The following is a 13546-nucleotide window of genomic DNA, read 5'->3' as shown; positions in this document are numbered from 1 at the left end:
GGGATGTCCTATTCCACAGTAATAATAATAATATTACTATTTATACACTGCCGATCTGACTGGGTTGGCCTAGCCACTCTGGGCAGCTACCAACATATATAAAAATATAATGAACTATTAATCATTAAAAAACTTCCCTATGCAGGGCTGCCTTCAGATGGCACAGGGGTTGGGTACCATACCCTCCAACATTTCACCGATGAAAATAGGAATGTCCTAAAGAAAAGGGGGACATTCTGGGATCGAATCAGAAACCGGGATGGCTTCTGTAAATCTGGGACTGTCCCTGGATAATAGGGGCACTTGGAGGGTCTGACATGGTGCTTGGTGTGAATCCTAGAGCCCTCTTTCTGGTTGGCACCTTGGGCTAGGGGAGGATTAAACCTTGTGCCAAATAGTCACTCACATAGTGACCTGGCTTAACTTCTTAACATGGCCGTAGTTCAGTTGTGTTGCAGCTGTCCGGTGTGTTGCTTGGTTAGATCATTTATAACAGGAGTGGGCAGCTTGTGGACCTCAGCCTAATTTCAAAAGCCATCTGCCCATCTTCCCAGCAGCCCTTGGCATGGAGAGGAGGAGCGCTTTGCCCCCACCCACTGTTGTCTTCTGCCCTGCTCACCATGTGGCCCTCAGCAGATTACCCCCAAGGGAATGCAGCACTCTGAAGCACCCAGTTGCACCCAACATTGGGGGGGGGGTGTCACATGTGCATGACGTCGTATCTGCTACGCCCCCCCAACCCAGCCAGACCAACTTGGACCGCCATCCCCCCGCCCCCACCAGCTGCCTTATCTTTGTGAAAGGGACATGGCAGGGCAAAGAGATTGCCAGTGTGCCCTCTGGAGAGGTGCTCTGGCAATTGGCAAAGGGAGGCTCTGGGTGCAGACACTTTGCCCTTCCGTGTTCCTGGTCATCTTCAGAAGGACCCAGCAGGGTGAAGCTTCTTTACCTTGGCGCTTGCTTTTGAGGATTGCCGTGGAATTGAGGGGGGGGCGGGGAGGCTCCCTTATCAAAAATATTAGGGGGCCTGTCCCCAGAGGGTGCCACTAGTGGCCCTTGACCACACGGGGAATTTTGCCCGTTTCTGACCTGTCCTGTGTGTATATGCAGGAAGCAGCCCTGCGCCTCAACCTGTGTCCTGTTGTCATGAGGTGGGCAGGGCAGTCTCTGATGAGGCCCCTCCAGTGGTTGACTTTTAGAGCCAGCCTGTACAGTGGTACCTCGGGTTACATACGCTTCAGGTTACATATGCTTCAGGTTACAGACTCCGCTAACCCAGAAATAGTGCTTCAGGTTAAGAACTTTGCTTCAGGATGAGAACAGAAATTGTGCTCCAGCGGCGTGGTGGCAGCAGGAGGCCCCATTAGCTAAAGTGGTGCTTCAGGTTAAGAACAGTTTCAGGTTAAGAACAGACCTCCGGAACGAATTAAGTACTTAACCCGAGGTAGCACTGTATGAAATAAGGGAGGATTGACTACAAGCCTGAAGGATAGAATCATAGAATCATAGAGTTGGAAGAGACCACAAGGGCCATCGAGTCCAACCCCCTGCCAAGCAGGAAACATCATCAGAGCACTCCTGACATATGGTTGTCAAGCCTCTGCTTAAAGACCTCCAAAGAAGGAGACTCCACCACACTCCTTGGCAGCAAATTCCACTGTCGAACAGCTCTTACTGTCAGGAAGTTCTTCCTAATGTTTAGGTGGAATCTTCTTTCTTGTAGTTTGGATCCATTGCTCCGTGTCCGCTTCTCTGGAGCAGCAGAAAACAACCTTTCTCCCTCCTCTATGTGACATCCTTTTATATATTTGAACATGGCTATCATATCACCCCTTAACCTCCTCTTCTCCAGGCTAAACATGCCCAGCTCCCTTAGCCGTTCCTCATAAGGCATCGTTTCCAGGCCTTTGACCATTTTGGTTGCCCTCCTCTGGACACGTTCCAGTTTGTCAGTGTCCTTCTTGAACTGTGGTGCCCAGAACTGGACACAGTACTCCAGGTGAGGTCTGACCAGAGCAGAATACAGTGGCACTATTACTTCCCTTGATCTAGATGCTATACTCCTATTGATGCAGCCCAGAATTGCATTAGCTTTTTTAGCTGCCGCGTCACACTGTTGGCTCATGTCAAGTTTGTGGTCAACCAAGACTCCTAGATCCTTTTCACATGTACTGCTCTCAAGCCAGGTGTCACCCATCTTGTATTTGTGCCTCTCATTTTGTTTGCCCAAGTGCAATACTTTACATTTCTCCCTGTTAAAATTCATCTTGTTTGTTTTGGCCCAGTTCTCTAATCTGTCAAGGTCGTTTTGAAGTGTGATCCTGTCCTCTGGGGTGTTAGCCACCCCTCCCAGAATGGAGAGTGAAGGGGCAGGTCACTTTATATGGAACAGTAACTAGCAGTCTAATTAGTATTCTCTGTTGAGAGGTGCAGATTATTCCCTTTTTAATCACATTTATAGTGACAAATCAATATTGCCTGAAATGGCACTTTTAACTGCTTGATTTAATATGAACACTCACTAACAATCTCATCATTATTACGATGGGCAAATGGTTGTTTTCAGAGCAGTGACATTTTTTTCAACTTCCATTTAATGTGCTGCTTTTCCCAAGCTTCCAATGCTCCTGATTCCTCCCTCTGGCCCTGGTTGGCTCTCAGCCTCTTTATGGCCTTCACAGTTTCCTTTGTAATGCACCAGCAATTTGTCCAACAATCCCTTGCATGTGTGGTGCACCTCTGCCCCTGCAGTCTAGATTCTATTCTCAAGGGACTTGATGCTGCGTGACCTGATCTCAATAATAGCCTCAATCATTTTTCTGGAGTCCTTTTGTCTCTGGGGGCACAGAGGTGTGTGTGGGGGGGAGTATGTTCTCTTTTTATCTCTCTGTTTGAACAAATACCACAGATGGAAAGAAAACAGTCACTGTGGTACATTTTTCTGTCTTGGTTGTAAATTTTGCAGGGGTTAGCAGTTGATTTGTGATTTCAATGCTTGTGTGGTTGGATAGCTTTTAAAAATAAGATTAGATTAAGTCATGGAGGATAAGGCTATTGATGGCCATAGTCTACCCATTGTGCTGGAGGCTCTGACTACCTGTTGTTTGGAATCACAAGTGGGGAGAGCTTTTCCCACAGGCGTGGGCTCACCCTTGTGAGAACAGGATGCTGGTCCACGTGGGCCTTGGGCTTGAGGCAGCAGCCAGGCTCTTCTCATATTCTTCTGTAGGGAATGGAGCAAGGCCTTCATTTTCCTGTTTCATAGAATCATAGAATGATAGAATCATAGAGTTGGAAGAGACCACAAGGGCCATCGAGTCCAACCCCCTGCCAAGCAGGAAACACCATCAGAGCACTCCTGACATATGGTTGTCAAGCCTCTGCTTAAAGACCTCCTGTTTGGGGCTGTTTCAAATGCTTAGAAGCCATAGCCTAACTTTTAAGGCATCGGGCAACTAGAATCACACTTTTAAAATGTCTAAACAGCTCTTTGAATGCCACAGAATAAGTTTCTTAAAGCTGTGTTGTGGATGACTCTTGTTCTGAAAAGCGTGGTCAGAATTAAACGGTTCAGGAATTCAGACCAGACCAAATTTCATAAAACCATACATAGACTTTACTAAAACAAAACTCTATAAGAAATAATTACACAGATTAAAATAGCTCAGAAGGTAAGAAAGCAACAAACATTAACTTATCCAGCCAATTAACATAAACATTTACACTTAAGTCTCAGTAGGCTGAGCAACAGAACAAGATGCTGTCAAAAGCCCAAATAGACACTAGACACTAAGCTTGGCTGCCTGCCGAGAGCTCCCGCCAATCCAGCTTTTATGGGGACTTAGACCATCGGCGTTCACCTCTTCCACTCAATTACCTTTTGACACTGGCCTTGAAGTCTTAATAGTGTGGGAATGTTAAGGATAGTAGGAAAGGATATATTGAAGAAGTATTATCCTTCCTTCACTCATGCTAGTAAGTGACGTAGCAGAGCAGACTCCCCTCAATATAGCTGGAAGCTAGTTTGAAGATTCATTTGAATCTCTTAGTTAAGTTTATTCCTGGTGTCCGCTTTTGATCCCTCTTAAAAGAATAGAGACACAAGAGTCTTTCTGAGTAAAGTAACAAAAAGTTTACTCACATTTCAGTTCACGATATGATCCCTGAAAGGCAGGCTTTACTTGGTAGTTACATAAAGAAATTGTGAGTTTGTCTCAGATGGAGACTGAACTCATATACTGCTGGCTGAGAGCCAGCAGACAGCAAAATTATATTAAGATAAAATGGTTGTGGGAGAGCAGCATGGCAGCGAAAGAACAACAAGACAATAGAAAGACAAAACTAGATGAACTGAGAAAATGGCTGCGTGACTCGGCTCTTTTATGGAGTCAGCCAGAGCCACGCCCATCTCCCAGGTCCCATGCAGGGGGAGGATGCTCCAGACCAGAGGAACAGGAAGTTACACTGACGGGATGTCCCCTTCCCTGTGCCCACTCTAGGGAAATAAGGAATGTTGCATTTGACTGCACCAGTGGATTACATCCCACAAACAGGAGACAGCTGTACGTTGGCTCCTTATTTCTGAGGTTCTAACCCAGTCCCATAAACCAGTCTTAAAGGGATGATATCACCACATACTGAAACATGAGTATTTTTGAAATTGAGGACAGCATATTTCATCAATTCCATTGTCTTGAGGAAACAAATAATTTATAATAGGGCGATATTAGGAAGTGTGAACAGGTAAAAATAGATTAAATGTGTGAGTGACAACTGCCTAGATTGGGAAGTTGTTCTTAGCCACAAGCAACTGATGGGCTTTAGAATTAATGAATTTGCATCTCTTTGGAACAGGTGGCATAGAGGTTGTTTCATTAAGCACAGTACAGGATTCATCCACATGAAGTAAAATCTCATGCATGTTTAGGCAGGTGTGTTGTGAAATGATTAATTACACTTTCTGAATCTAGTTACAGGTAGGTAGCCGTGTTGGTCTGCCATAGTCAAAAAAAAATTTTTTTTAAATCCTTCCAGTAGCACCTTAGAGACCAACTCAGTTTGTTATTGGTATGAGCTTTCGTGTAAAACTCATACCAATAACAAACTTAGTTGGTCTCTAAGGTGCTACTGGAAGGAATTTTTTTTATTTCGTTTTGACTTTCTGAATCTGTTACACCACCAACCTACTTCCCTCCGTCAGTCCCAGCCAACACGACCAATGGTCAGAAACAATGGGAGCTGAACAGTTGAATTGCTTGGGTGGGGGGCACTCAGTTGGAGGAGACTGCAGTACATCCTAAAATGCACCCCACACTCTTTGACAGCTGCAGATTTGCAGGGGAAGATTCATGGGGAGGGAGGGCAAGCTGCTTTTCACAGAAGCTTGATTTTCATTTTTTCTTCTTGTGCTGAGGTGTCCCAGGGACCCAGAGTACCCTAGAATAGAAAAGTCCCTGGATTACACCATCTAAATCTACCTTTTCCCCTTTTCGTTACAATGTGGATTATTTAATGGCATTTCAACATGGCTTGACATCCAGCAAGTTGTTGCACTAAGATTTCTAGCTTTCGATGGGATAATTTATGAGTCTTGTGCTCCACTCCACCCTACCTGGCATTTAAAAAAAATATATATATGTCTGTTTCTGTACACCCCCGTATTATTTATTTGATTTCCTACTGCTAACCTTTTGATTAAACAATGACTGCTGCTGGTGTCTGATTTCTTCCTTGGACTCTTGCCTGCAGGTGTTCCTCAGACATGATTGTCATGTGAGTTGTCAGCCATGGCGAGCAGGAAATGTCAAACCACCACAGCCAGCATGCTGGATCACCGGGCGAGAGCTTCCCCGCCTTTGCCTCAGGATAGGGAGGCTGAAAATGAGGGTGATAACTTGCCTGTGGAGGACTATGTGGAGAAGGAGACGGAGGTTGTGGCTGCCAGGGAAGGCACCCCTACGCTGGCCGAGCATGAGTGTCTCGACCACAGCGGAGATGGCGAGTCCAGTTCTGATTATGTCAACAACACTTCCGAAGAGGAGGATTATGATGAGGGGCTCCCGGAGGAAGAAGAAGGGATTACTTACTACATCCGATACTGCCCAGAGGATGACGGTTACCTGGAAGGGATGGACTGCAGCGGGGAAGAGTATGTCCCCCATGAAGAACATCCAGTGGAGACGGATGAGTGCCAGGAAGCTGTGGAGGAAGCGGAGTGGTCCGACATGAAAATGCAGCACCGGGATGAATGTGAAGTCACAGAAGCCCCGGGCCACCACGAGGGCTGCGTCCAGGTTTTGGAAGGGGAGGTGGCCTGCCTGGAGATCCAAGACCAAGAAGAGAACCTCCAGTATTGCCATCCAAGCGAAGAGCGCTACCAGGGTTACTACTCGCCTGAAGCAAATGGGAATCCCCACGGGATGTCTCCTTACCACTCTGGGAAAGAAGAGGCCGAGCTAGAAGAACAGGAGGAAGACATCGACCAGATCGTTGCAGAGATTAAGATGAGCATGAGTATGAGCAGCATCAACAGTGCCTCGGAGATGAGCCCGGAGCATGGAGGGACTGAAAACGTGCCAAATGACTATGCAGAGACTTGTCCAAAGGGAGAGTCTGGCCACAGCTCCAACAGGCATCTGGGAAGGCCAAAATCATTGAACATCCCCACTGCATCAAAGCAAGTGGGAGATGTACCCAGAGGCTTCAAAACCAAGTCAAGAACCCCCGAGGAAAGACAGACGTGGCCACAAGAACAGGTGAGTTGTTGACTCTCTTCTTTTGCTAAGGGGGACATTTTGTTGTTGGCATCTGTCTGTCTCCAAGGCAATGGAAGAGTGTGGCTTTGGGGGTGAAGTCATACATATGCATATACATACAAATACGCATAGGATCTTGTATATTAACAGTCCGTACCTATGAAGTATGTGCTTTGCTCTCTTCATTCTCCAGCATAGGTGGGAAAGGCAGTGTTGGAAAGCTGAGAGAGATGGTAAGGTGATAGGTCTGGGAAATTGCACAGACTGACCCAGAAGAAAAGCTTTTCAAATGACCCTTCTCCTCCTAGGAACCTCATGGGGTCGGCCTCAGGGGAGCCATCAGCATCTCCCCCACCAATCTCTCAGCCCTATCTGCATGTCCAGCAGCCAAGGTTAATTAGGCCTGAAATCAAAGGGCTACAGGCACTCTGCCTGATACAGACATTTATTTACATTATTTGTTCCGAAGGCATTTCATTTCACCTGGTCACAAAGGGGGTTTAGACAACAATCCATCCGTCCATCAAAATTGCAGGCCTACATTTTACCTTTTTTGTGATCTTTCATTTTAATGTTTGTTTTCTATTGCTTGTAATTGATGTACACAACCCTTTTATTTTATGAGGGCAGGGTATAAATACCTTTATAAATAAACGAATGAATGCCGTGTTTAAAATATCCTCTTGACAGTGCTGCAGTTGTCAGGATTTTGACTTGATTGATTGATTGATTGCATGCATGCATGTTTAACCTACCGTTTTCTCCAAGGAGCTCAAGGTGGCATATGTGGTTCTCCTCCTCCTTGTTTAATCCCCACAACAAGCCTGTGAAGTAGGCTAGGCTGAGAGGCTGCAACTGGCCAAAGGTCACCCAATGGGCTTCATGGCCAAGTGGGGATTTGAACCCCTGTCTCCAAGGTCCTAGTCTGACATGGCATTGACATTTGGCAAGCCAAGAGATGGCATTTACTGAATAGGCACCCTGATTATAGAATTCCCTCCCCTCTCAAAACCCTCTCAGTTTTGACTGACACCAGGTCTTCGAGCATTTGCTGGCAATTGAAGGCTTCTTTATTCACCCAGGAATATAGCTGGAGTTTGGCCACCACACCACACACGGTTGTGCTCTCTGCTTTTTTTCAGTACCGGCACCTCTTTTTGTTGTTGTTAAAAAGTGTGGCACTTACTGTTAACAACTTCATGGTTGGTACCGGCACCTATTTTTCTAGAAAATAAACACTGGGTGTGCTGATTCTGTTCATGTTGTGCTCTTCTGTTGCGTTGTATTGACATTGCACCCTGTTTGGGAACCCGTAGTACTGAAAAGCAGCTAACAAAATTTACAAATAAAACAAAATAAAATAAAACGGTCTTTGGAGAGCCTAAACTCTCCTCTTGGTTGCAGCCTTCTTCTTTGTGTCTGCCTCAGGAGTCAGGCTCTGTATCTGCACGTGTCCTTTTTGGGATCAGGGTCTGCTGTGACCCTGCCTGGCACAAGTTCCTCTCTCAGCCTTTGATTCCCAGAGGGCGATGGGTCATTAAGGGGTGGGGATAGAAGTGCTTTCTCGATTTCCTGTTTTGAACACTCAAGAAATGGTAGCAGCAGGGTCCACGTGGAGCATGATATTTGCTTTCTGCTGCATTTGCCACTATAATATTTTTTAAATGGTTTCTCTCCACAAAGCACCAGTCATTCAAAAGCCATAATTTCCAGGCCACACTTTTAGAAATGTCTCTTGGTCCCTAAGGGTTAGAGATGATAGCCCACTCAGTCATACTCAGAGTAGACCCTTTAAAATCAGTGGACTCAAGCTGTCAAACTCCACTGATTTGCTGCCCAAGTTGGAGACAGCAATGCTTCTGAATGCCAGTTTCTAGAAACCGCAGGAGGGGAGGGGGCTCTTCTCTTTGCAGATTTCCCTCAGGCATCTGCTTTATCTGTGAGCTGCTTTGAGTCCTTTTCAGGGAAAAAGGTGGAGTATAAATAAATATATAATATAATGATAATAATCTGTCATGGACTGGCTGGATGCAGAGGAGTGGTGGGAGGCCACCAGCTGGGGAACCCCCAAGAGAACTCCCCAAGGAAGAAGTCTCAGAGCCAGGGGAGTGGTAGTGGGATGACGATGAGTGGTCAGAAGGAGAAGAAGGAGCAGACGGAGGAGGAGGTGTTGGAAGCAGAAGAAGTAACAGGGTTTAGTGAGCAGGAAGAGGCTGTGGCAGAAAGAAGTTCAGACTCTGAGGCTTAGCGGAGGCTGGAGGGGAGGGTGGCAAGAGGCAAAGCTGAGACAGGCTGCTGAAGAATCCAGAGAGTCTTCCCTTCCTGCTGTGACCAGCTCCCCTCCCTACTGGTCTCCTAGAACACAAAGAGAAATGAAAAGATTGTGACTGGGGTATGGAAAGCAAGCCTGATGGGGAAAGGTTGAGGGAGCTGGGTATGGTTCTAAAAAGCTTTAATCTTCCAACATTCAGCTTCATTGAATCCCCATGACTTCTAGTGTTAGAGTTCTACCGTTCCTATTGTTAGACAATTGAGAGACAGAAACCCTTTGCTGATCACCTAGAGCTCTACCAGCCCTGATTTAGTTCTTGTGTTAAAAACAATGATTAGATTTTTTTAAAAGTGTTGCTCAGTTTATTGAGAATGCTTTTAAAAAATTCTAAATCTGAGAAAGTGCTCCACGGGCCTTTCCCTAATCTGGTGCCTTCCAGATGTTTTGGACTACATCTTCTGTCAGGACTGAGGGGAGCTGTCGTCAAAATCACCTGGAGTGCACCAGGTTGGAGAAGGCTGATCTAGAAGGTCACTCATGTTCTAGTATGAGTGATAAATTATTATTGTAATTTAATCACAGAATCCTAGAATCATAGAGTTGGAAGGGACCCTGAGGGCCATCTAGTCCATCTCCTCTCCAATACAGGAATTTCAACTAAGCCATCCAACCTGTTATGTCTTCTGAGCATGGCAGTCTGTCTATTAGCGAGACCCAGGAGATGCACCCTGAGCAGGGGCACACTGCTTCTTCTTAAGCTTTATAAACTAGCCTAGCTCATTAGCTGAAGCAGCTTGATGTGCAGCTGTCATTGATGCATTGCTGCGCAGCTATGTGGGCTGCAGAATCTGTTCCTGTCTCCTACTTTGACAGCAAGCATTTTAGTTATATCGATGTGTTAATTTTTCTATAAATGCATTAACCTTTAAGTAGGAGGAAGAAAACAATCTAGGACAGTCTTCACCACCCTAGTGCCCTCCAGACATTTTGGCGGCTCCTCCCAGGAGAGCACAAGGCTGATCTAAGACAACACAGCACAGCTGTATGGTCCCCATTTACCAAACTCAGTTCTCATATCCTTCTACTTCCTTAATTTACCTATTGAAAAGGCTTTGACAATGCCTTAAAATAAATGCCTTAAAAAATTATACTGTGAATTGGTGTCTGTTGTCAAGTGCCACAACTCAGTGGTAGAACATCTGCTTAAGGACACAAGAAGAGTCTGCTGGATCGGGCCAATGGCCCAACTTGTCCAGCATTGTGTTCTCACAGTGGCCAACCAGATGCCCAAGGGAGGCATGCAAGCAGCATCTGAGCGCAAGAGCATCCATTCTCCTGTCCTATGCTTTCCAACAGCTGCCATTCAGAGGCCTTCGCCCTCTGACATTGTCATAGTGGCCATCAGTAGTTTTCACCAGGATTTAGTCTCTATGGAAGTAGTCCAAGTTTGTGGCCATCCCTGCCTCCTTTGGGAACAGATTCCCTCTCTTGAGTAGGAAGAAGTACTTACTTTTTGTCTGTCCCGAATCCTCCAGCTTCATTGGATGTCCATGTGTTACGAGAGGGAGAAAAACTTTTCGCTATCCATATCTTGCACACTTTTTATAAACTTCTGTCATGTTGCCTCTTACTCTCCTTTTTTCTAAACTGAATGCTCCAAATTGCTGCAGCCTTTGTTCACAGGGGAGTTTCTTCATCCCTTGCTTTGATCATTTTGGTGGCCCTTTTCTGGACCTTTTCCAACTCTACAATATCCTTTCTGAGGTGTGGTGACCAGAACTGCACACATTATTCCAGATACAGTTGCATCATCTACTTGTATAATGGCATTATGATATTGGTGGTTTTCTTTTCTGTTCCTTTCCTCATGATCCCTACCTCTCAAGAACATTATGGAAGGAAGGAAGGAAGGAAGAAGGGGGATGAACATGCTGCACAGCCCCACATCACCCTCTTTTTGTGAAGAATGGGGGCAGGCCAAACACCAGCACCCTCTGTGTCTCTCTCCACCACCCTCCAACTTGCAGAGGTCATATTCTTCCAGTGGGGAACCCCCTCTACTTGTGAAGGGTCCTCACGCATTTAGAAACCCACACAACTGGGGTTCTAAATGAGGTGGAGAGCTTCCACCTGGAGTGGAGCAGCTCCCTCCCCAGCTTCAGATCATTGTACTCCATGAGTTGGGGAGCAGAAATTAGTGCACTGCATCGGCTTTGAATACAAGCAGAACACTTGGATGGGACTCCTGATTCACAGTACCAGGTGCCCTTGCATGGGGGGGGGGAGCCTCCCTTTTTCATCCCAGAATCCCATGCTGGATCCTCACAGTCACAGAGAGGGAAAGCTGAAGAGGCGGGTACTGTCTCATCACTCTCGCCTTTGCTTGCAATTAATTCTCCACCCCCTTTTAGCAACAAGATAATCTATCGCTATCTTTGAGATAAGTTCTCATCTGGAACATTAATTTTTGATTGGAACGAACAAGGGAACACACACACAAAATGCCCCGGGAAGTGAGAAGTATATCCTGGTTTGCAAATAGAGCTGTTTATGGCTAGCTTGCATATGGGACTTTTACAATGTGACAGCATCAGCTGGTAACAGTGTTCCAACATCAGTGGTGACATTTCCACATGCAAAAGCAGGGGAGATAATTAGATCTATTCTTAAAAGTAGGTTGGGGTAAGGGAGTGTTGGCATTGAAATTCTGTGTGTTAAGCAGCCCTGGTTTGTAACAATTGCATTGCATCTGCATATGTTGAACAGCGATAATCTTGTGTTGGAGGAAGAGTGTTGTTCAGTGACAGAGAAATGGTATTGCATGCAGTTGGTTCCAGGTTCCATCCTTAGCATCTCCTATGCATTGGAAAACCTTAGAGCAGCCTTTCCCAACCAGCTGTCCTCCAGATGTTTTGGATTGCAGCTCCTGTCAGCTTCAGCCAGAACACTCAATGGTCAGGGATAATAGGAGTTGCCATTCAAAACATCTGGAGGGCACCAGATGGAAGAAGTATTCCCTAGAAAGTCACTGCCTGTCAGTTCAGACAATACTGTGTGTCCATGATGAGTCCCTGGTGTGGGAGCTGGAACTCGAGTTGGTGTGTAAGGCACATAAATCAAGCAGAATATAAAATTTGTAGATGTAAACCTTCAGTTTTAGACCTGTTGTATGGCACATGTCATCCTCCGAAGTATGTCAATCATAGCAGCACAATATCTGGAGACTGAATATATTATATCAGGGTTTCTATTTTGGAGCAGTAAAGGGATATAGAATTGCCCTGTGAAATTTGTGTGTTATTGGCACAATAAACCGGTCACGTATGATTGTAATAGTACTGGCAATGGAAAGAAATGTGTTCAATTGTTTCTATATGCTCAGAGCCACAGGGGCAGAGCCACAGCCCTCTCCAACCTGGTGCCTGAACTACAACTCCCATTAGCCCCAACCAGCATGGCCAGTGCTCAGGGATGATGGGAGCCACAATTCATTAGCGTCTGAAGGCTACCGGCTGCTCACCACCATGAAAACCCCCAAGTGCTGAATCATTACTGTGGGGAGAAACATGCTCATTTACTGACCATGTCTGAGACATGCTGTCCAAATCGGGTGCTGTTCTAACCCATTTTGTATGTGGGCATGTCTGGGCTACGGATGCATTTCTTGTGCTGCCAAATGAATTGTGATCAGACCTGACAAGGCCTTTAAAGGGTAGAAGAAGCCATTTCGCATCACAGGCCCAATATATGTCCTGTCACTCTTGTTTGAAAATTGTTTCCCACCCCCATAGCCATCCTGCTTTTCTGCCAAGGCTTTTCTGATTTAATCCTGGCAGCTCCCAAAATAATTTACATGTTATTTGGCAGTGTTGCAATCTTCTATGTGCTGGTTCCCTTGTGTTAGTGTGTGTCCATATGTCAATGCATATCTTACTTTTAGTGTAATGGTGCAGTTGTGATTGGGTTTCTCACAACTGTCTTTTATAGGCCTTAACGGAATTCTGAAAACGGCCATCTGCTGTGGTGGTTGAGTCCTATCCAGCTCAGGGTAGCTCTGTTCTGCTTCCTCAGCCGGAGGCAGCCGTGCTTCTGAATACCAGTTGCTGGAAGCCCCAGGAGGGAGGGGGCGCTTCTGCTCACGTGCTGCTTGCTGGCTTCCCACAGGTTAACTGGGTGGCCACGGTGAGAACAGGAGGGTGGGCTAGATGCGCCATGGACCTGACCCAGCAGGTTTTTCGTATGTTTTTAGAGTGCTCCTCGTGGAGAGAGTTATACAATCTCTTTCCCTGCCACCCCTTGGATGCAGAAGAAATCCATGGATTGCCTCCCTTTTCACATAGGTGTCTGCATTTTCCATGGCCTTGATATTCCACCACCCAGACAATAAATATGTGTGCCATTCTGGAACCTGGAATTGTTATAGGGGCCACAAAATACCCATTTGTATGAAAGCAATATTTTGGTGCGGCAGCATCTATAATTTGGAACTCCCTGCCTATTGACACCAGGCCAGCACCTT

The 13546-nt window shown here is 46.0% G+C and overlaps 1 protein-coding gene across 5 annotated transcripts in view; it reads left to right on the top strand.

Annotated features, from left to right (window-relative positions):
* APBA2 (amyloid beta precursor protein binding family A member 2) overlaps nt 1–13546 on the top strand; it is a 108005-nt gene that overhangs the window by 51835 nt on the left and 42624 nt on the right. For all 5 annotated transcript variants that reach the window (XM_083586453.1, XM_083586456.1, XM_083586452.1 and 2 more), the window contains one exon: nt 5749–6755. In XM_083586453.1, the coding sequence (XP_083442579.1) occupies nt 5787–6755 (969 nt within the window). In that variant the 5' untranslated portion in view covers nt 5749–5786. The remainder of the gene's footprint in view (nt 1–5748; nt 6756–13546) is intronic.

The sequence above is a fragment of the Podarcis filfolensis genome (genome assembly GCF_964270895.1).
Source record: "Podarcis filfolensis genome assembly, chromosome: 14".
NCBI lineage: Eukaryota > Metazoa > Chordata > Lepidosauria > Squamata > Lacertidae > Podarcis > Podarcis filfolensis.
This window is presented reverse-complemented; position numbering and strand designations above follow the sequence as displayed.